The 23,282-nt window shown below is 45.2% G+C and overlaps 1 protein-coding gene across 1 annotated transcript in view; it reads right to left on the reverse strand.

The window, feature by feature from the left end:
• Positions 1 to 23,282, reverse strand: part of CIT (citron rho-interacting serine/threonine kinase) — a 171,074-nt gene that overhangs the window by 52,216 nt on the left and 95,576 nt on the right. The window contains 10 exon segments of the mRNA XM_030860370.2: positions 1,015 to 1,212; positions 6,623 to 6,797; positions 7,788 to 7,897; positions 8,869 to 8,985; positions 13,275 to 13,370; positions 16,705 to 16,830; positions 18,904 to 19,044; positions 21,962 to 22,015; positions 22,552 to 22,602; positions 22,872 to 23,042. Of these exon segments, the coding sequence (XP_030716230.2) occupies positions 1,015 to 1,212; positions 6,623 to 6,797; positions 7,788 to 7,897; positions 8,869 to 8,985; positions 13,275 to 13,370; positions 16,705 to 16,830; positions 18,904 to 19,044; positions 21,962 to 22,015; positions 22,552 to 22,602; positions 22,872 to 23,042 (1,239 nt within the window).

A 23,282-nucleotide genomic window follows, 5' to 3' on the forward strand; every position in this document is an offset into this window, starting at 1 on the left:
ACCCATTTGGTACCTTATTGAAAAAGACTCTGAACATCAGCTGCATTGTGCCCTGCCCACAGAAGGGGGTACCCTGACCAGCAGGCATGAGTGTGCCCGTCCACTTGGCAAGTACAGTATGTTACCATTAGAAATGTATGCACTTGGTTGATACCAGCCATTAAACTCATTCAGCTCTCTGTGCCCAGAGTCCAGGTCCACCAAGCAGCCTTCCAAGAGAAATGGGATTTATAAGTAGATTTCTCTGAAGGGGAAGAATGTGAAGATTATCCTGGTCAACTTGGCGGTTGTATTTCCCTCTGTAAAGCTGGTAAATTGGCATTTTTACATGTAAATTTCTGTCAGTTTTGTTAGCCTGGGTCAGTCCGTGTGAGAAGGATCAACTGTGGGAGATTGGCCAACGAAGTCACATTTTGAGACTTGCAGAAAGAACTAATGTCTAAATCCAGGGGCCGCCCACCAACAATATACCTCCTGAGAACACTCTTCATGTGAGCAAACCAGTCTCTCAGAAAGAGCAGGGAAGCCAGGTCCCTTTTAGAGAAACAATCTCTCATTCATTAGAATCATTTCCATCCAGAACCTACCAAATGCATACTATAAAGACTCGAAACAGAATCTACAGCTTGAAAAAAAAAAGGAACACAAATGAGGTTAACCAAAACAAAAACAAAAATATGGTAGAAAGACTACTGTAAGATATAAGATTATTATTTTTTTAATGTTTATTGAAAACTAAAGTAGAAGACCCAAGTAAACAGACTTTGGTTAAGCTAAAGTTTAAAATATAGTGATGATTATTTTAAAAAGAGGGAAATGCATAAATAAAGGAGGGACTTTTCAAGATCCTTAGGAAAGCTCAGATATTGCCCAGTTGATCTAGTTTACTAATTCCAAAGAGGAAGCAGCCTACATAAGCCAATTTTCTTCCCATTAAGCATCCCTCTGGTTTATTTTTTCTCTCTTGGCATTTCTGAGGGTAAGCAAATATTCTCAGCTCTACACTCATCCTACCGTGAGCGCCTGGATCTCTTCTTCTGCTTCCGCTGTTGTCTCTTCCAGCTCTGTCTTTGCCTGGCGGAGCTGGCTCTCCAGAGCTGCCCGGGCTGCCTGCAGGGCTGTCAGCTGAGACTCGCGCTCCTGCAGAGAGAGCTGCAGCTCCGTGAGCTGACGCTTGAGCTCCAGTTTCTGCTCTTCATGCTCTAGACTGACCTGAGACAGAGAGAGAGATGCTCGTTGACCTTAACTGAAGAGAAAGCCAAGACGCAACCTGCCATGCAATCTGCATCTTAAATTTGGTCATGGAATCAAATTCTCAGCACTCAACTGAGAAGGAAAAAAAATGCAATAAAACAGCTCTGACTTCGATAAGTCTCAAAAATCAACAGGAGTGAGAACACATAAGAGTATATACAACATATATTATCAATACAAACCATCCCTTCCTTTCATATATTCGAATGCTTGGGAAAGCTTCTAAAAAAGAAAACCACACAGCAAGAATCCCCTATGAAAATGATGATGGTTGTTCTTATTAGAAAAAAGTTTAAAAGTAAACAGATATAAATAACATTGTATTAGTAACAAGGACACCTTTAGAATGGGAGTACAAGTGGAACAACAGACTGAATTCTACTTATTTTAAATATTTCTGCTCTGATTTGTTCTGATTAGGTAACCCAAATGAAGGTCATATTGTGTACTAATCATTCTTCCCTCCATCTGCCCATCTATCCATCTATCTACTCAACCTTTCGTCCATTCAAGAAAAATTCAAGAAAAACTTGGGACTTTCCTGGTGGTCCAGTGGGTAAGACTCCACGCTCCCAATACAGGGGGCCCGGGTTTGAATCCCTGGTCAGGGAACTAGATCTCACATGCACGCCGCAACTAAGAATCCATATGCCGCAACTAAGAAGTCCGAATGCTGCAAGTGAAGATCCCGCATGCTGCAACTAAGACCCGGCACAGCCAAAATAAATAAATAAATAATGAATAAATAAATAAGTATTAAAGGTACTCACTATTAACATAAAAAAAAGAAAAATACATTACTTGGCAAATTCTGTGTAAAAGGAAATACGGAGATGAAAAATAGTCTCTGCCTTCAAGTTGGGGAGAAAAATAAAAACCAACCATTGCCATACATTGTGGTCGAGTGCAATGGTCAGGAGATGCAGGGATGTGATGGGAACACAGCAGAGGGGGAGAGGAGGTGACTGGGGATCTCTGTGTTGAAGAATCCAGGAGCCAAACAAGCATCTAAGAAGGGAAAGAAAATTCCAAGCAGAGGAAGCAAGACGTCCAAGGCATGGAGATGTGGGAGACCCCGGCACATCTGCTGACGTAACCAACACTGACAAGCTGTCCTAGGGACCAGACCCTGCGTCAGACATGGGGATGCCAAGCAAATAAGAGATGCTTGCTGCCCTTGGAGAGCCCACTGAAAGCGAAAGGGTACAAGCTAAACATGAAAGGCCACGGGGACCCAAAGGACATCCCATCCAGCTCCAAGGGGATGGAGAAGGCTCCCTGGAAAAGGTGATACCCAAGTCCCAAAGGCCATAGGCATGAAGAGGAGAAAGACTTTAAAAGATTCAGCCTAGAGAACTGACAGGATGTAGTGGTTAACTCAGAGTGGGACAGAGAACAAAGGACAGAGAGGAGGCAAATGTGACACCTACGTTGCTGGGCATCTGAATTACACAGACAGACCACTGGCCACGACAGGGGACAGTAGAGGAAGGGCCAATCTGAGGATAAGGGTAAGAAATTCACTCTTGACACGTTGAACGTGAGCTGCAAGGGAGACATCTGAGTGGAGGTGTCCAGTGTCTACTGGGACAACAGGTCAGAAACTCAAGAGACAGGTCTGGGCGGGTCGGCTGGATCTGGGAGCCCTTAAGAAGTCCACGGCAGCCGAAGCCAAGGCTATGATCTCTCTCTAGTGAGAATGACGAGGAGAACAATGGCTGCGGCGGTGGCGACAACGATGATGTGACAGCAGCAGGTGTAGTACCCATGTACAGCGTGCCAGGCACTGTCTTCACCCATTTCATCGTCCTAACAACCCAACAAGGATGGTATGACTATGACCTCTATTTTACAGACAAGCAAACTGCGGCCCCGAGAGATTCAGGAACTGAGAAGACGTCACACAGCTAAAAAGTGGCAGGGTTAACTACTTACTGTTGGTCTTATTAAAAGGCCAGCAGTCGGAGGAGGCTGCGACTCTGCTAGCATGCCTGAAAACTCCCAAGGCCACTTGGCAAAACCATGAGAGGCCGGTGACATCACTGTCACACTTCAGGAGGAAGTTGGGGAGCAGAATGCTGTCCGATGCAGGAAGAACCCAGGGGCCCTGCGCCACACACGCTGCTGGAAAACTGCTAACACTGCACCCACAGGCTGGGGGGAAGGACGCCCAGGACCCTTGCAGGTGGGTCAAACCCGAGGCTGAGGCCTCTACCCTCAATCTCAATGGCAGCAGGTGGCAAAGAGAAGGCGGACCGCCTGGCTAGATTTAAAGCTAAACTCCAGGAGAAAATATGTGCAAACAAAGTGACTGACAAGGGATTAATCTCCAAAATATACAAACAGCTCATGCAGCTCAACGTCAAAAAAACAATCAACCCAATCAAACAATGGGCAGAAGATCTAAACAGACATTTCTCCAAAGATGGCCAAAAAGCACATGAAAAGATGCTCAAGATGGCTAATTATTAGAGAAATGCAAATCAAAACGACAGTGAGGGGCTTCCCTGGTGGCGCAGTGGTTGGGAGTCCACCTGCCGACGCAGGGGACATGGGTTCGTGCCCCGGTCCAGGAGGATCCCACATGCCGCGGAGGGGCTGGGCCCATGAGCCATGGCCGCTGGGCCTGCGCGTCTGGAGCCTGTGCTCCACAACGGGAGAGGCCACAGCAGTGAGAGGCCCACGTACCGCAAAAAAAAAAAAAAAAAAAAACAAAAAACCACAGTGAGGTATCACCTCAAACGGGTGAGAATGGCCACCATCAAAAAATCTACAAACAATAACTGCTGGGGAGGGTGTGGAGAAAAGGGAACCCTCCTGCACTGCTGGTGGGAATGTAAATTGGTGCAGCCACTATGGAGAACAGTATGGAGGTTCCTTAAAAAACTAAAACTAGGGCTTCCCGGGTGGCGCAGTGGTTGAGAGTCCGCCTGCTGATGCAGGGGACACGGGTTCGTGCCCCGGTCCGGGAAGATCCCACATGCCGCGGAGCGGCTGGGCCCGTGAGCCATGGCCACTGAGCCTGCGCATCCGGAGCCTGTGCTCCGCAACAGGAGAGGCCACAACAGTGAGAGAGGCCTGTGTACCACAAAAAAAAAAAAAACTAAAAATAGAGCTACGATGTGATCCAGCAATCCCACTCTTGGGCATATACCTGGAGAAAACCATAATTCAGAAAGACACATGCACCCCAATATTCATTGTGGCACTATTTACAATAGCCAGGACATGGAAGCAACCTAAATGCCCATCGACAGAGGATTGGATAAAGAAGATGTGGTACATATATACAATGGAATATTACTCAGCCACAAAAAAGAACAAAATAATGTCATTTTCAGCAACATGGATAGACCTAGAGATTGTCATACTAGTGAAGTAAGTCAGAGAAAGACAAATATCATATGATATCACTTATATGTGGAATCTAAAAAGAATGATACAAATGAACTTATTTACAAAACAGAAATAGACTCACAGATGTAGAAAACAAACTTATGGTTACCGGGGAGGGGGAAAGGGGGAGAGGGATAAATTGGGAGATTTGGGACTGACATATACACACTACTATACATAAAATAGATAACTAATAAGGACCTACTATAGAGCACAGGGAACTCTACTCAATACTCTGTAATGATCTGTATGGGAAAAGAATCTAAAAAAAGAGTAGCTATACATGTATGTATAACTCGTTCACTTTGCTGTACAGCAGAAACTAACACAGCATTGTAAATCAACTATACTCCCATAAAAATTTTAAAATAAATAAATAAATAAAGCTAAACTCCAGACTCCCCTGGAGCATATACAGCCCTGAGCCCCTCGGGAAGCATCCTAAATTTCTCCCACCGCCCCTGTGGGGCTGGCTATACTGACTGGAGAACAAAGCACCACGCCTTCCCTGGGGCAGGTTAATGCCCAGAGGAGCTACAGCCGCAGGGCAGACACACAAGAGAGACATTTGTGGGAAGGGAAAGCAAAAGACAGCCAGCCAGCGTTCCCACGCTCAGAGAAATCTATCCGAGTTATTTACACTCACACTCCTAAGGCTGACACTACGGGGAAGTGTGGTTAAACTTACTGAAGAGTAAAAATATCGCCTGGATTAGAAAAGCAAAACCACCGCCTAAGGCTTCTGGATAACCTAGAACAATGGCCCTCAAACTCCGGAAGCATAAGCATCACCCAGGGCACTGGTTAAAAATGCAAATCCCTGCTCCTCACCCCCACCCCACCCCGATTCCATTCAAAAAGCTGAGGGAGGAAGCCGCCCAGGAATCTGCATTTCAACACACAGGCCATGTGATCCTAACAGAGAGGGGTCCACACCTTGACAACTCCTGCCCTTGGGAGAAGTGGCCTCATTTTAATACTCCGGTACAAATGAAGACATTCCTAAGCGTCAGAATTCAAGGTTTGGTCCTTAACTAAAGACTGTCTGCCTTAATGGTCTTTGCCTTAAGAGAGATCATCTCCGCTTTGAAGAATTCCATCACAAATATTTGAGCCCAGTGTCTCTACGCCCAGCCGGGATGTCCCACTTCCAAGGACCACCCTCCTGAACTCCGGTCCTGCCTCTGCCAGCTAAACCCACCTGCTAGGCTGACAGCCCCCGAGATCAGGGGTGAGTCTGTCTTGTCACCACTGTCTATCTGGCTACTAATTAGCACACAGCAGTCATTTGATAAATACACAGTGAGCCATGTCAAGTCACAGCTTCAGTCACAACCAAATGTGTGGTATTTCCCTCCCCAAACCCGGCTGTTCTTCCCAGCGTCCTTATATTAGGTTGGCCAAAAAGTTCACTCGGGTTTTTCCATCTTATGTAAAAACCCAGACGAACTTTTTGGCCAACCCAATACCTCTGAAGCAAATCACCTTCCATCAGACAAACCTAGAGTTTAGATTTCTCTTTTAGTCTCCCACTGTCATGGGGCGGGGGGGGCGCTCTGTCACTGTCATTGAGCCGTACTATGTACTATGTGCTAAACTCCGTGCATGGACACAGTCACGTGACCCTCAATGAATCAGGATACAGGAGGAATCACTTCGCCCCCAATTTGAAGATGCACCAATTTACGTCATCCTCACGTGACCCCATGACGGAGATATGTTTTCATGGCCGTTTTACAGATGAGGAAACTCAAGCACAGAGGCGGTAGGGTAGCCTGCCCGACCCGAGTTTACCAAACTCCTAAAAAGGGGAAGTGGAATTCTAACGCAGACCCCCATGGCCCTGTCTGTACTCTTCACCACCACACACAATGGCTCTCATGCAAGTACCGATTTGTGCTTGACACTTGGATGATTGGGGGCCCCTGGGTCCTCCAAAAAATAACCTCGGGAGATCACCCCTCACTCTCACCTCCCTCAGCCTGGTCTCCAGCTCCAGCAGACGATTCTTGTCGCTGTGGTCTTGGTGGCTGATTTTTTCCAGCTGCTCCTCCAGCTTCCGGTTCTGGGCCTCCAGTTTCCCAGCCTGTGTCTCCAGGTAAAACTTCTGCTGCCTGAGTTCTGAAATCATTTCTTCCTGGGCCTTCCTGGTGGGGGTGGTGGGAGGAGCCAAGCAAAATCACAGTCTCGTTAGAGGTGAGCATGTCCCCGCAGAAGGACGGGCAGAAGCGGAGCGAGAGGTGCATCTGAGCAAGTGGACCACACTCGTTCCCAGGTTAGCGCCACCCTGACCCGGCCTCGTGTGCGTGGCCCCAGCATGGGGACCTGGGGCCCGTTTAGTCCCCACCGCTCAGAGTCCCTCGTCAATGGGATTCAGTATGGTCAAGGGGGATGCAAGAGATACTATCATTTCACTCCTTTGGTAGACCTTTTTATTTTTCCAGTCTGTAGAGGAGAGCAGAAAGGGCCTCCTGAGAGTACAGGAGCACCCTGACGACTCACTAAGACAGGCCCTGGGGAAGAGAGGGCGGTGAGGAGAAAGAATGCTACTCCTTCTACTTCTCTGTTGACCTTGCTCACCTCTTCACCAGGCCGCTCAGAAGCTGGAATGACTCAAAGATCAGACAGCGGCCTACCAAGCTGGTTTAAACTAAGATGGGAATGTTTAAGATCTCTTAAGGAGATTGTAATTCTTTGGGGGAAAAGATTAAGATCAAAGTGCTCCGGGAACACAGGAGAGTCCTTGCCAAACCCCAAAACTCACCCCCAAGGGCCCAACTTCACAACAGCGAAATGGATGGCCCAGTTGGGCACACCCGAGATCACCTCTGGCTAATTGCAGGAGGCGAGTCTGGGGAACGAGGTCTCCAGAAGCAAACTGTAAATTACCTCATTAGAGAGAGCAAAACACTCTGTGATGGGATGGTAACTTGAAGCATGTAAGAAAACGCAGCTCAAAAGAGAGGGCCAGTAGAGTGAGACCACTTCAGAGAGGGCAAAATGACGTAGGTATACGGAGGCTGGGCCCCGCCACAGGAGTCGTTAAATCCACTCCTGCTCCGCCGACAGAAGAACAGAGTTTGTGCCCAGGAGAGAAGACCAAAGCGGAATCAAGCACACAGAATCTGAACACTTACATGTTCCTCTGGGTAAAGAGACTGCTGTTTGCAGCAAGTTTATTGGCTTCCGACAATTCCACTATCCTCTGTTCCAGGGATCTGATCTTGGAATCCATGGCGTTGATCATCTGAAACACGGGGGATCTTTGGAACCTCACACACAGACGGTAACACCGGAATGAGAGGGAAGTGGGCCACGTAAGTGAGGAAAAGTGTCATGTGAAAGGCAGGCCATCGGACCAGAGACTCAACTAGCCTGTACCCTGAGGAGCGTAGAGCTCACTGCTCCAACGATGGCACTCATTTATTTTATCAAACGGAGACTGCATATCCCCCTCACTAGCTAAGGGGCCTGCAGTAAGCACACGCGGGAGGACCTCTTGAGGAACCTGGCATTCCGTGAGTTGACAGGCCTCGTGAAATCCCCGTGTCGTCCACATGCGCCCTGAGCCTGCCACAGCCTCTAAACTTGCATCTGCAAGTTCCTATTTCTCATCACCCACAAGCTTGTCATTCTCTGGGTGATTCCTTCTCACCCAGCCCCTACTGTCCTAGATTCTCTGCATCAAAGCTTCCCCAACTTAATGAATCATAAGAATTGGCCAGGGCAGGAAAGGGGCGGGGGGGGCGTTAAAAATATTACTTCCCAGGACCCTCCTTTAGAGATTCTGTTGTGAAAAGTCTCGGTAGGGTCTGAGATAATAAGTAGATTAACAAGCACAACAGGGGAAACTCTTAAGCTGCAAGTTTCTGAAACATCTGCCTACACAGATTTGAAAGGAAACGAGATGCCTAAGGGAGGCCACAGGCCACCGGGCACTTCGTCGGGGAGGTGGCAGGGGGTTGGCGTGTTGAAAGACAGGGTTCTAGTTGACGCAGGTCAGCGTGAATTCTTAAAGAAGGGCGTGAAGGGCAAAACTGGCCACCCCGAGCCACCACTGCCGCTGCTTTTACGAGAAGGGGTTGCAGAGAGAACTTTCTGTTAGCAGCAGACTCCACGGGATAAAACAGACCAAATGGACTCTTCTCTGGTGGGGGACTCCTGGCGTGGTTCACACACCCTTCCTTGGAAACCGGCTTTGTGATTCTGTCTACCTACCGCCTTCTGCTCGCTGAGAATCTTGCCTTTCTCGTGGGCCTCCTCTTCGTGTCTCTGCATCAGATTCTCCAAAGTCTCCTTGTCGGCTAGGTCTTTCTTTATCTGATTGTCCAACACCTGAGGAAAAACAAAAGGAGAAGTTAGTGTCTGGCAGACTAACCAGAGGCACTGGAGAAACACAGGGAAGGAGGGGAAAAGCAGTGGAGAAGCCACGCTGCCCCAACTCCGGGGCAGAGCGAGGGAGCGGGGGTCTGTCTATCAGCCAGGATGAGATTCAGAAGTATGACCATCAAATGGCAAGTAACCAGAGGACGTGAACTAAGAACTTATTTTTAAATCAGCAGCCAAAATGACCTGAGAGGTATAGCCAAAGGGGAGGTGGACTCCAGAACGAGAGGGAAAAAAAAAGATCTCTCTAGAGATCTTACGATTTGCAGCTATTACCTAGGGGCACTGTTATCGTAGTCAATGCGCCAGTAGTTTTCAGAACACTGCTTGCTCTTAATTTGTACAAAATTAATCTCGTTATCTCCAGGCTGTGTGTGGAGGGATGGAAAGCTGAAGACCGAGGAAGTCTGTGTGACCAAGGCTGACGTTCAGAAACAGCCAGGGCCGAGTGGATTCTGCCCACCGATAAAGTAGGTGGGGAGTCAATAGACTGAAGAGACAGCATAAAGGAAAGGGGGAAAAAAAAAAAAGCCTCTTTCCTCGTTCCTCTGATCCAGCTGGGGGTGAAAATAAAAAGTCACTGGAAAGAGAAATCTTTCCCAGGGGAAGAGAAATCATGTGTTCTCAGTGCTGAGAATGCCACTGTAAGCACCTACTGTTCCCAAGAGGAAAAAATAAAACTGTAATGGTGTCACCATCCACCAGCTTGATCTAATGTTCTGCGAGGGACACACACAGCCCCACCAGCTGCCAGAACAACTGGTGAAAAAGAGAGGAGAAAAGGAAGGCAACGTCATAACTTGCCAAGCCTTTGACCACGACCCTGTGTTTCTCATCACTGTGGTTCTCTGAATGATGGCGACTGCATCTGATACTGGGAAGAAAGCCCAAAGAATTGGGGTCACAGATGGGAACTGAAATCTGCCTTTCCCACATTATCTATTGTGATGGGTCCTTCGTAGCTCATGGGGACACAGTCCCTGAAAAGAGCCAATGAACAGGGAGGGGGTCCACATGATAAAGAAAGGAAAGAACAGATTTCAAAGAGGGCTTTAAACTAGAACTGACTGATGAAAAAAAGAGAGTGAGAGCTGGCAGAGAAGAATAAGAGGTGGAGGACGGGGTCATGGGAGAAGGGATGAACCTCAAGAGGGTAAGTGGCCTGCTCTCCTGGACGTCAGGGCACGATTCTAAAATTATGAACAAGAAAAGGACAGAATCTGGGGTATGATCACAATTATTACCAAAATGGCCTCACAGGGGACGGAACAGGAACACAAAGCAGGGCAGACTAAAAAGAAATGGTTTCATAAAGATGCCAGGAGGGAAGACAGAAGAAAACAGATCTCTCCCTAACGTTCTCTAGGATCTATAAAGCCAAGTGCTCACCATCTAGAAGGTAGCAGAGACCACTTAATGTCTAGACCAGGAATGCCCTTTTTTATGCAGTGCTAAAGCAATGAAGCACATTTTCAGGATGACTCTGCTCAAACTAAGACCTCCACTTTGGCAGTGGTGGATACCAACATAGGTAAGTGTGAGCCACAAGGAGCAAGCCTTTCTCAAGGATGTACACAACCCGGCTTTGAGTGGGTTAAACTGACAGGAGGATGAACAAGAAGATGCATGGGAGGGAAGCAAGGAATTTGTTTGAAATGAGAGATTCCACTGTAGACATTTATATCAATTGAAGGTATCGATAGAACATGGCTTTTTGACAGAAAAGTCAATTTACTGACCCAAATTAGAGAATGAACTTGCAAAGGTTATTTTCATCATGCAAAGATACCAGTGGACTACTGTATACATTCTCATAATTTTCTGAAAGTCAGTTTATCTCAAGGATAAAAGTCTGGACACCAAAAAGGATTGGTAGATAAATGCACTAATGTAGAGGGTCACACTAAAACACAGTGTGGTCCCTTCTGGGTTATTTTCCTGGTATTTCTTTCAATGAAAAATAACCAAAAGTAGCACGAGGGGTAAAAGAAAGAAAGTGTCAGGGTAGTGATGGTGAAGATGCTGTGTGAGCACGTACATGTGTGGTTCTCCAGAAAAGGAACAGCCAACTCTTTGAGAATACCAACCAAATCAATAACATGATCATCACAAAAATTAAAAGCCTCCTTCACTGTCTGACTTGGAAGGGAAAGAGACAATATTTGAGATGGTAATGAACAATGTCTGATTCTCAAGAACGTAAGAATTAGTTAAAGGCTCAGTCCAAAATCATAATGAAAATGTGATGTGATTTCAAAAGGAAATAGATAGGCTGGCAGTCATTTCTGATCACTGAACTTATTAATAATAACTGAATTGAAATAATTTCAGTAAGTAAAATAATAATTGAATTTATTATTTTATATGATAGGCTGGACTATTTAGGCCAGTTCTTCTAGGAACAATGATTTAAAATGCTAGATAGAATATGGAAAACATTTTCCAAAAGCACCTAAATGTTGGCAAGAGAGTAAGAAATTACAGACTAAAATCTAAGTGAAAGCAAAAACCCAGCTATTTTGAACTTGAGGCATTTGCTGAACCAGATAAACTTGAGCTTCATTTTTAATTGCCTCAAAGGGTAAGAAGACAAAGAAGTCAAAGCCCAGAGCCACCCACAAGGTGGGCACACATTTTCATTCAAGGCCTCAAAGAATTCTCATTATTAATTTTCCAAGGAAAACGAGCAGCTGACAAGGCACACGAAAAAGAGAGACACCATGGAAAAGAGCCAAGAGAAACAACAGAGTAGAAACAGACCTTCAGATATTGGAATCATCAGATACAGATCATAAAACAACTATGCTGATGCGTTTAAAGAAGCAGAAGATAAGCTTCAAATCAATGCAGCAAATAGAAAGTTATTGACTTAAATAATCTAGTAAACTTGGGGAAGAACCAAACAGAATGTCAAGAAACAAATAGAAACAATAACTGAAATTTAAAACTCAATGGATGGGGACTTCCCTGGTGGCACAGTGGTTAAGAATCCACCTGCCAATGCAGGAGACACGGGTTCGGGACCTGGTCTGGCAAGATCTCACATGTCACGGAGCAACTAAGCCCGTGCGCCACAACTACTGAGCCTGTACTCTAGAGCCTGCGAGCCACAACTACTGAAGCCCATGTGCCTAGAGCCTGTGCTCCACAACAAGAGAAGCCACTGCAATGAGAAGCCCGCTCGCCACAACTTGAGAGAAGCCCATGCACAGCAACAAAGACCCAACACAGCCAAAAATTAATTAATTAATTTTAAAATACCTCAATGGATGGGTTTAACAGCAAATTAGACAGGTAAGGATTAGTACACTGGAAAATCAGTTAGAGCTTAACCAGAATGTAGCACCAAAAGACAAGGAAATGGAAAATACAAAAAAAAAAAAAGATAGATTGGTGGTAATCTAACACGTCTAATCAAATTCTCACAAGGGAATTAAAGAGAGAAGGGGAAGAGACAATACTTGAGATATAACAACCAATAACTTTACAGAATTGATTTTTTAAAATATATACATATGTTCCAAAGTCCAGTATATCTCAAGGAGGATAAACAAAAATAACTCCACATCTAGACACATCACAGTAGAACTTCAGAAAATTAAAGATAAAACAAAGTTTTAAAAGAAAAAAGACTGCTTTTAAAGAAAGCAACTGTTAGACTGACAGCTGACCGTCAACTGCAATAATAAAAGCCAAACGTCAATGGAATGATATCTTCAAAAAGTATTAAAAGCAATAACTGCCAACCTAGAATTCTATCCCCAGTCAAAACATCTTTCAAGAACAAGGATGAAATAGAGACATTTTCAGACACACAAAACAGAGAGCCTGGCACCAGCAGACCTTCACTAAAGAAAGTCCTCAAGGATATACTTTATAAAAAAAGGAAAAGAATTCCAGGTCTAAGATGCAAGAAGGAAATTAAAAGCAAGGAGATGGTGAATCTCTCTAAATCTAAATTATCATGGACTCAGTGACAGTGGATCAAAAAACATTTTAAAGATGGAATTGAGACACATGATGATCAAATTTTCTTAAATAATAAACTATTTTTGAACTTCTGATATCCAATCCGCCCCAAGGATAACACCCCAAGACCTCCCACCATGGCCTGAGGACAGCATTTACCACGGAGAGTCCTCTGTTCTAGCAAGAAGTGGCCCGAAGTGCCTGGGAAGAGAAAGGAACTACATGGTGCTATAGGAGGAAGGGCAGGGAAGACTGTAAAGTGTCTTTACTTTAATTTTTTCCTCGTAGTGCTGTTCTTTCTGTTTCAGGTGCACCTCCAGGTGCTGGGCTGAGACCTGGGCTTCTCGGTGCTTCTCCTCCAGTTCCTGGACACAAAAGAACAGACGGTCAGGTGTGCGAGGGAAGGACGGAGCCGATGCATGTTAGATGTTCACAGGAGACACCACTTTGGCACAGGCACCAAAGGCAACAGGCATCTGTTTCTTCGTGACTAGCCCTTAAGGCTCTTGGGAGAGGAAACCACCACCACGCCCTGGCCCTGGGTTTTCCAGCTCCGAGTATTCACACACATAAGCACATGGCTGGTGGGCTGGGACCAGAAATCTGTCAGTGCGACAGGTCAAACAAAGGCAGCTCTTCATCTCTGCCTAGAGAAGTGAGAGTGACGAGGCAACACAACTTGAAAATTCAGTACAGCACAAAGCCCCTGACCACTGTCTTGACGGCCTTAAATGAGGAAAGTAATGTCAATTTAAGTTTTAAGTTAATTTATTATGAGGATAAAAAAAATTTTTGTATTTTCCTCATTAACAAAATGATTGCTCAGGAACCCTAGTGAAGAAGGAAAACTAATATAACAATTCAAACACTTTCAGTTTTGAATGATTATTTTAACTGACTGGTAATATGGAGCATGTGAATATCTGGAGGTGTTCATATGATACCATGTTTATATGAAGTTTACATGATATAATGCTAATGGGAACAAGGCAGAACATAAAATTCACTAAAAATGACATAAACGTGTACACATACATTGAAGATAGGAAGAGAACGTGGAGTAATAATAAATAGCTCAAATGTAATGTCCTTTTCATTCTTTTATCAAGATTTCTGCTTTCAAACAAAATTGTAGTTCATTTGGAAATTATACCAATTCATTTGCCAACGTATTATAAACTGATCGTATAAAAGGCAGCATTCAACTCACCAAAACATTCTCTAAATGAAGCTATCTGCGTTTACATTAATTCTTATGAATCTGGACCCATTAGTTAATTACTAATATCAAAAGTCATTACTCCAAGTTTTCATCTCTTCATACTATCTTGAAATTTTCCTTTGAAATGGAAATAATTATGAGAATTTTGAAGAACGAGGAAATTATACAGGATATGCCCATAAAATGGAGAAAAGAATAATTTTAGATTCACACACACATGAAATGTTACTGATTAAGCTTTTGAAATTCTAAAGTCTGCAAGCATTTGACTTTGCTTTGGGGGCCAGTAAAGTATTCAATGTTAAGACCAGGTGCACAAGATCTACTGCAAGCTAACAGATGTTATCTTGAAAAGTTGAATGTAAACAGGATTTTTAGTAATAAAAACATACTTTAAGGGCTTTATGTATATTAAAGGGTCCCTGACAATGAGGTCTTTTATTAAAGCAAAAGACTCTGCTAGAATGAGAACCCCAATTAGCTGTTTTGAAAGTTCTTATCAGAATAGCAAATATTTTAATGCAAATGATATTTGGGATGTGTTTCCAAGCATCATCGTTATGTAACAGTACTAAGGACCCCTCTTTGCCCACATCCCAGATACTTCACAACCTAAGCACCAGGTTCTTGAGCAAAAGGCACCTTCCGATAAACGAAGTCACAGCCACAAAGGTACTCGGACAGGTGGCAAGATACACTTGGAAAAAGAAATCTGCCTACTTTTTCTTTATTTTAGAAATCACTTGATAATCGTCTTGTCTTAGTTTCAGTCCTCCTAAGATAGCACAGGAATGGAAATCAATCTGAAAACAGGGCAAAAACTCAGATACCTGAGACTGACAACCTTAAGACCAAATTTCCGGTCTACTTATGCATGGGAGTTTACAACATATAATCCAGGAATGCAGAACTCTACACTCCCACATTTTAATTGGCAAGTGAACCTTGGAAAAGCAGACATTCTAAAACCTGACTTCTTGACAGTTTGGCATTTTTTGTTGTTGTTGTCATTTTTTAAAACATTATCTTCTCTACATGTGTTGGATCAGATTCTTCAGTCCTGTTATGCAAACAGTACTGTTTGCTGCTCTATTCCCAGCTCCTAGAACAGCGCCTGGCACATAGTAGAAGCTCATTAAATATTTGTTGAATGAATGAATGAACACATCACCATTAAACAGAGAAACACTTTGCAACCACAAGACTTAACCACGTCGTTTGCACCAAGCAAGGGGGTAGCAGTGGTGGAATCTCAGTGGGAATTCATTTGACTCACAGTAAAATTCACACATTTGACAATCGCCAAGAGATACTTGGATGATGGAACAAGAGAACAGAAAGGATAGACTGACAATCACATTTGCCTTTGTGTGTAGACATTATCTATAAAGACTGTGTGTCAGAGCAAAACAATTTAACCATTTCTCTTTTCACCTGTGTGTTCAAGAGTGCCCACATGACTCATGAATATAGACAAACAGAAATGTAACGTTTTGAAGGGCTGGGTTTTCTTTTTTTTTTTTTGATATTAAGTATATAGGCCTATAAGTCGGTCATTCTTGAGTTCATATAGTTGCTGGTGACTCGTTTCCCAGAAGTGACGCAGAGGGAGAGACAGAGAGAGGGAGGTGGAAAGCACCCCACTCACCACCTTGTCTCTTTCTGGTGCAGAGGAATGCCCGACTACTCCAGAGTCAGTCCTCGGGGCAGGGAGGAAAGGGCTACAAACAGGCTCCCCAAAGTGGCATCAAATTCTTGGTTTGGGGACTGAAATCCAAGGAGAGTCCTTTAAAGGTTCACCTGCCTTTCACCCTGGCAAGTGCAAAACTTTGACACGTCGGCAAGCACCACCCAAGCCTTCTTTGATTAAGTTAATTTGGTCGTCAGAGCCGAAAACAAAATCATCGTGGTTACAAACCTAAAAAACAATCTGCTACCTCTAAGGAAAGTGAAAATAATAACAATATTAAGCACCAACTGGAGCAGAGAAAGTGAGTGGGTGAACATGGATCTATGACAAATGCTACTCCGAAAAAATCTGCGTGACTAATTTCTTTGCTCTGCAAAACCAAGAATCTGGGTGTCGGTCTTAAAGCCCTGAATCACTACACCTTTTTCAAACGGGCATTTGCAACTTTAATGGCCATACAAAACTCTGCTGATAGAAGTACGTAAATGCTCCTGTAAAAATGTATTGGAAATGATAGCGTGTGCACGTTCGCATTTTTAAAAGTCAGGCAGTAGCAAACAGAGCAAAAAAAAATCATACTGATGGATCTGTTACCATTGCTGAAATGTCCAGCCTGTGGTTACTCGTGCTAGTCTCTGACGTGGCGTCCGCTAAAACCACTTCCTCTTAATTCACCTGCCTGGCGATAACCTCCCCTGTGACGGTGGTTGGTTCTTCTGTTGACCCCCTTCCCTCTACAACCTCTAACCTGTTATCTTTGAACTTGTCAACTTTGGTTCCTGCTCACCAGAATTTTATCAGCCATCTGCTGGATCTGTTGGGACTTTGTCTGGATGTCATCCTTCAGTCTGTTTTCTCTACGCTCCATGGTCTCTAGCCTCTTTACCTTGTTCTCCAGAGAGTGGCGGCGTTCCTGTAGATCGTGAATCAATCAGAGAGTTTTAATGGGGTAACCGCTACGGGCACGATGCCTGCGCCGAGGGAGGGGGCCCTCGGGAAGCGTACGCTCAATGCGGGAAGAGAAGTCTCAGGCACCCGAAGCCACGGTGAGGAAAACACAGTTCTGTGATCCGAGGAGTACTTGCTTGTGCAGGTTACAAGAGTGCATTCATTCATTCAAATATTTACCAAGCACCTACTATCTGCAAAGTACCACGCTAGGCATCGTGGAAAATACCGAGAGGAAGCTGACAGAATGCCTGCCCTTGGAAGAGGTAAGATAAACACAAATAAACACGATATGGGTTAAGAGGGCCAGGGCCATGAAGCAAACAGGTACAGAGGGCTGTGGGAGGGTGCAGGCTGGAGGGAGGGCTTTGAACTGAGCAGGTGAGGGGATGTGGCCGCTGTGGAGAGGGTCGGGATGTGGGAGGCTGGAGGGGAGAGGGCCAGAGGGGAGTGGGGAAGGCCTTTCAAAAAAAGGCGCAGCAGGGCTTCCCCGGTGGCGCAGTGGTTGAGAGTCCGCCTGCCGATGCAGGGGGCGTGGGTTCGTGCCCTGGTCCGGGAGGATCCCACGTGCCGTGGGGCGGCTGGGCCTGTGAGCCATGGCCGCTGAGACTGCACGTCGGGAGCCTGTGCTCTGCGACGGGAGAGGCCACGGCGGTGAGAGGCCCGTGTACCGAAAGAAAAGGTGCAGCAGCAGCAGTGCGGAGGTGGCCGAGAGCCAGCGTAGGCCCCAGGTGGAGCGTAGAGGGGCTACTGCAAAAGGTGTAATAGCGGAGGAGCTGGAGAAAACGGGAAAGGGGAGCATGTGTGGGGCAAAGGGCTGAGAGTCTCATGCACTTAAGATGTAGGGAAGCCCTGAAAGGTTTGGGATGGGGCAAGGGGTGCTGATGAGCCTGGAGTCTGAGGTCCACGAGTCTGACCCCGTTTGAGCTAGATGGGAGGAAGGTGAGCCTGGAAGCAGAAAGCCGAGAAATTACTACATTCACCCAGCGAAGAGGAAGAGGGCCTACACTGTGGGGAGGCCTTCAGAAATGGCCAGCAGAGGGTGGACGGTGGAGACAGTGTGGGTGTATTTACAGGGCTGAGGGACTCTCGGAATGGCAGGATCCAGGGAGAAGCAGCAGATGATGTCAAGGTGTCAAGCCTGGGGTGACCAGATGGATGAATGGGGGCCCTGACCGGTGCGAGGAAGACTGAGAAGGCAACCCAGCTTGTCGGGGAAGATACTGAGTTCATTCTAGATTGGAGGCACTGTTCAGACACCCAGTCAAGATGTCAGGGGAGCAGTGGGAAATACTTCCTGGATCGTGGGTGAGGCTGGCCCCAAAGAGACGTAGGCAAATAGGTTCAACGCCAGCACTGCGACGGAGAAGCAGAAGGCCCAGGACAGGGGGGTGGTTAAATCAACTATGACACATCCGTTCCATGGACCCATCACCCAGGCGTCAGGGGAGGTGGAGGGCGGCAAAGGGGGAACGTCCCTTTTTATTCTATATTCTTCAGTTCTATGTTTTTCACAATGAGAAAACACTCGTGTGTTTCCTGTATAATTATATAATTGGTTTCAACAACAACAACAACAAAGAATTGGACAGAGAGAAGAGGCCCAAAAATGTAGATCTGGGAGTTATCAACACACACAGGTCACAGCTGAAGCCTCGAAAATTAATATATTATTAACACCGTCGGGGAGAAGGTGAGGAAAAGCAAGGGTACAGAGGGAAGAAAAAGGAACCCTCAGGGACGGCATCACAGTTCATCTACATAAACGTGAATCCTCCCACATGGGCAAACGGGTCAGAGGAAAACAAATAGGAAGGAAAGGTTTTATCAAAACATCTTTCTACTCAGAGCTGCTGTGACAAATCCTTCTCCCCTTTGGGGAAAATGGTCCCAAACCTCTCGGGTTTCAAAGGGACTGGCGGACGGGACAGCAGTTTGGATGAACAGGAGCAGAGAGAGAGTGGTCCCGAGGTTTCTTCCCCTGCACAGCCGGAGGCCAGGCACCTCGGGAGCCGGGAGCTGCAGGTCCCCTGCTCACCTCGGCTTCCACCAGCTTCTTCTTGATGCCTTCGGAAGAGTCCTCGCGGTTGTGCAGCTTCTCCAGCTCGCGCTCAGCCCGCTCCTTCGCCTGGCGGATGTTCTGCAGAAGCTCGGTGGCCTCCGTGCTGGCTTTCACGGCCTGAAAGGAGAAGGAACAGGGGAGAGATGGCCCAATTTATCCACGGAAAAAGATGGGGACCATCTCCTAAACAGGAAAAAAAATCGGGTCACACTGAATGGATATTTTTATCCATTTTTCAAAACATATAAACGTTTCATTTTATTCTGTGTTTCGTCTGTCCTAAGGTGCACTTATATATTTTTTTTAACATCGCTGAATTTGGAATGCATCTACGATTAAAATTGATGGTGTTTTTTTCTTTCTTGGGGTACAGAAGATAATGGGGTATCGGACAATCATTAGCATCTTAGATTCAATGTAACATAATAAATGCAAACAAAAAGGTCTCGGGTTCATCTGCCCAGGTATTAATGTATTTACCCCGGACTGTTAATTGTCTCCCTATTTAATCATCTCATTTGCTGATTTTCCTAAGGGGAATCTGTACTACTTTTACAAGAAAACAAGATAAAAACTATAAACTTTTTTTTCTCAAATAAATACCTATCAAAGGGCATAACCACCACACTGTTCGTGGTGACTCACAAATTCATGTTTAAAGAAAAAACAGCAAACCCTTTTGAAGTTAATTTTTATTTGGGTCTTAACTATACTGCAGCTCTTCCAGCATCACAGTAAAGATCTGAGTGTAAGAAACCAACAACTTCACACTCATTTGCTTTATAGTTTTAAAACGTGAAAACGGCAAGGGAACTCCAACTTCGAGACCAGCACTGTCCAACGTGGGAGCTGCTCCCCACATGTGCCCGGTGAGCACTTGAAACGTGGTTGCTGTGACTGGGAAATTAATTTTTAATTTTACTTAAGTTTAATTCATTTAAAAACTGAAGCAGTGTACTTTTTTTTTGTTGTTGTTGCGGTATGCGGGCCTCTCACTGTTGTGGCCTCTCCCGTTGCGGAGCACAGGCTCCGGACGCGCAGGCTCAGCGGCCATGGCTCACGGGCCCAGCTGCTCCGCAGCATGTGGGATTTTCCCAGACTGGGGCACAAACCTGCGTCCCCTGCATCGGCAGGCGGACTCTCAACCACTGCACCACCAGGGAAGCCCAGTGTACATGTTTTAATATCACTACATGCTGCAATATTTTGTATATAATGGATTAAGGAAACTATATCATTCAGAGGATTTTCCCTTTTTTAATGTGGCTACTAGAAAACTTAAAATTACATCTGAGGCTGACATGTGTGGGTTGCTTCCCACTTCTACTGGAGAGCAGAGTTCTAGGAGATATAAATCCTCACACAAATTTCTAGCTGAAAGGCTTTCAGTAGTGAGCTCAAGAATAAGTAGGAAGGGGACAGATGAATGGATGCAGAAAATGTGGAATATCCAGGCCATGGAATACTATTCAGCCTCTGAAAAGGAGATCCTGTCACATGCTGTAACATGGATGAACCTCAAAGACACTGTGCTGAGCAAAATGAGCCAGCCACAAAGGACAAATACTGTATGATTCCATCCAGAGGAAGCACCTAAAGCAGTCAAAATCATACAAGCAAAGTAGATTGGCAGATGCAAACTGTGATATATAGGATGGATAAACAAGGTCCTACTGTATAGCACAGGGAACTATATTCAATATCCTGTGATAAAACATAATGGAAAAGAATATGGAAAAGAATTTATATATATGTATAACTGAGTCACTTTGCTGTACAGCAGAAAGTAACATGACACTGTAAGTCAACTACACTTCAATAAAATAAATAGAATGAAAAGGAAGGAAAGGGGGAGGGGGAGAGGGAGAGAGAGAGAGAGAGGAAGGAGGGAAGGAGGGAGGGAGGGACGAAGAAGAAAGGTGGTTACGAAGGGTGGGGGTGGGGAGATTAGCATTTGGCAGGTAGAGAGCTTAAGTTTTGTGAGATGACAAAGTTCTCAAGATCTATCTCACAATGTGAATATATCTGACACTAAGGAACTGGACACTCAAAACAAGACAGTAAATGTAGTATGTTTTCAATAACACAATTTAATGTTATATGTTTTTAATAACACAAAAAGAAGGAACTCTTGGGGCTTCCCTGGTGGCGCAGTGCTTGGGAATCTGCCTGCTAATGCAGGGGATACGGGTTCAAGCCCTGGTCTGGGAGGATCCCACATGCCGCGGAGCAACTAGGCCCGTGAGCCACAAGTACTGAGCCTGCGCGTCTGGAGCTTGTGCTCCGCAACAAGACAGGCCGCGATAGTGAGAGGCCCGCGCACCGGGATGAAGAGTGGCCCCCACTTGCCACAACTAGAGAAAGCCCTCGCAAGGAAACGAAGACCCAACACAGCAAAAATAAATAAATAAATTACTAAACTCCTACCCCCAACATCTTAAAAATAAAAAAATAAGGAACTCTTTTAAACACATTCACAAACGTTCTTGACATGAAAGGCCACGTTCATCCTGGCCCTTTCTTTAGCATTTTCCGTGTTCACCTAAAGGAAGGGCCCTTTGCACACACTGTGCCCAATGCCATAAACCAAACCCACATCCATTCCCAATCACCTGAGGACTACTGGTCCCTCCAGGTTCCCAATGCACAGGAAGACTGCCGACAGTCTCTGATTGAAAGCTGTCTGGGTCGTGAACAACATAGGCTTCTCCCATGCAAGATGGGGACCTGGTCCCCTGAAGGGAGACGAGACAGCCTCTTGGGTTCTGCTGTAATACAATTAGAGCTTTGACTTGAGAGTCTCACAGAGCTTTGTGGGTTTTTTGTTTGTTTTTTAAACAAACACTGCTTGACATGTCTCAAAAGGAGAAAGTATGTTCAGAACTCTTGTATTTTCAGGTAATAATTCACTCTCCCTTCATTTTCCTTGGTGCTGGGTGACTAATTCTCCTTCTTTGATCTCCTGTGCTCCAGGACAAAGCAAGAAGTATGTGGAAATGGGGGTAAGTTCCCCAAAACATCACCTCAGGCTTACCTTTTCCAGCTTCTCTTGGAGCTCCTGAATTTTGAGCTGCTGCTCAGCATTGATCTGTGATTAAAATCCCAGGAAATAAAGCAAAAAAGGCAAATTGGCATTAAGGTCTTGCTACATTTACTGCAGTCCTATTTTCTTGAGGTTTCTGTTGGGGTCTCTTTGTTTTGTTTTCCAATACCTACTGATGGAGAGGAAGAACAGTAGCCTATCAGAGAAACCTTTGAATGTCTCAGTGCAAACATCCATGTGGACTATTTCTCTAGAACCAGCAACACACATACAGATGGCAAAAAAAGAGAAACAAAGTCGCCGGTACCCTAAAACAGTAAGAATTTTCCCATGTGTCTTACTGAGTGTCTGGATTTGTGTGTTACTGTGAGCGGGCCTGACCAAAAAAAATGAGATGTCTTCTATCCCTTTTAGAAACATACCTGAAGCTAAACATGGTCATCCAGAGACTGACCATCAAAATAAACCCAGAAGACAGTTCTCTATTCATCGCAAGTGTATTCTTAACCAGTGACAGGCCACGGAGAACAACATTTAAGAGGCTGTCTACCCAAAATCACGATACCAATAATGGAAAATACCTTCTCCAGTTTGGCATATTCTCCCACTTCAGGCTTCCCTTGATCTTTAGCCTGTAATTTAAAAGATACAACATATTGGAAAATCTCAAGACCTAAAAGTCTTATAAGGCAACACTACAGGCTTTCTTGGTCTCTGTGGCCAAAATAATGAGGATGATGATAAAAAAAAAATTAAGTATCTTCTCTAACCAAGACCAGGAGGCTTTGCAGGGCGCCCCATTATTTCCCAAATGTACACTCGTGAAGCTAGGATTCCCTTTATTATTGCTAAGATCATCCATGATTCTACCCCCAAAACACCCCGGCAGGGAGCTGGCTACCTTCATCAATTTATGCTGACATTCTGTTGCTTTCCGCTTGAACTCTTCAGCAGCCAGCCGAGACTCTCTGAGCTCCGATTCATAGAGATCACTCCGTCTTCTGGCCGAAACCAGGTCCTCTTCCAACTGATTCATCATTAACCTCATTTCTTCCACTTGAGCCTGGTACTCCTAAAGAGTAGGCAATGGAAGGAAGGTGAATTTTGGAACTCCTGAAAGGAAAGTTGGGAGGTGAAGATGGAAAAACACAGACCACAGAGGGAAGACACAGTGAAGAGAGATTGGAGAGAATGGACCTAGAGAAAAGGTGAGTAGAAAGATGGGGATAAGGGCGAGGTGTGTGGATGGACGAGGAGGGAGAAAAGAATATTAAATCTTTAAACTCTTTTCATCTAGATCATGAATCACTAG

The sequence above is a fragment of the Globicephala melas genome, chromosome 13, assembly GCF_963455315.2.
Source record: "Globicephala melas chromosome 13, mGloMel1.2, whole genome shotgun sequence".
Lineage (NCBI taxonomy): Eukaryota > Metazoa > Chordata > Mammalia > Artiodactyla > Delphinidae > Globicephala > Globicephala melas.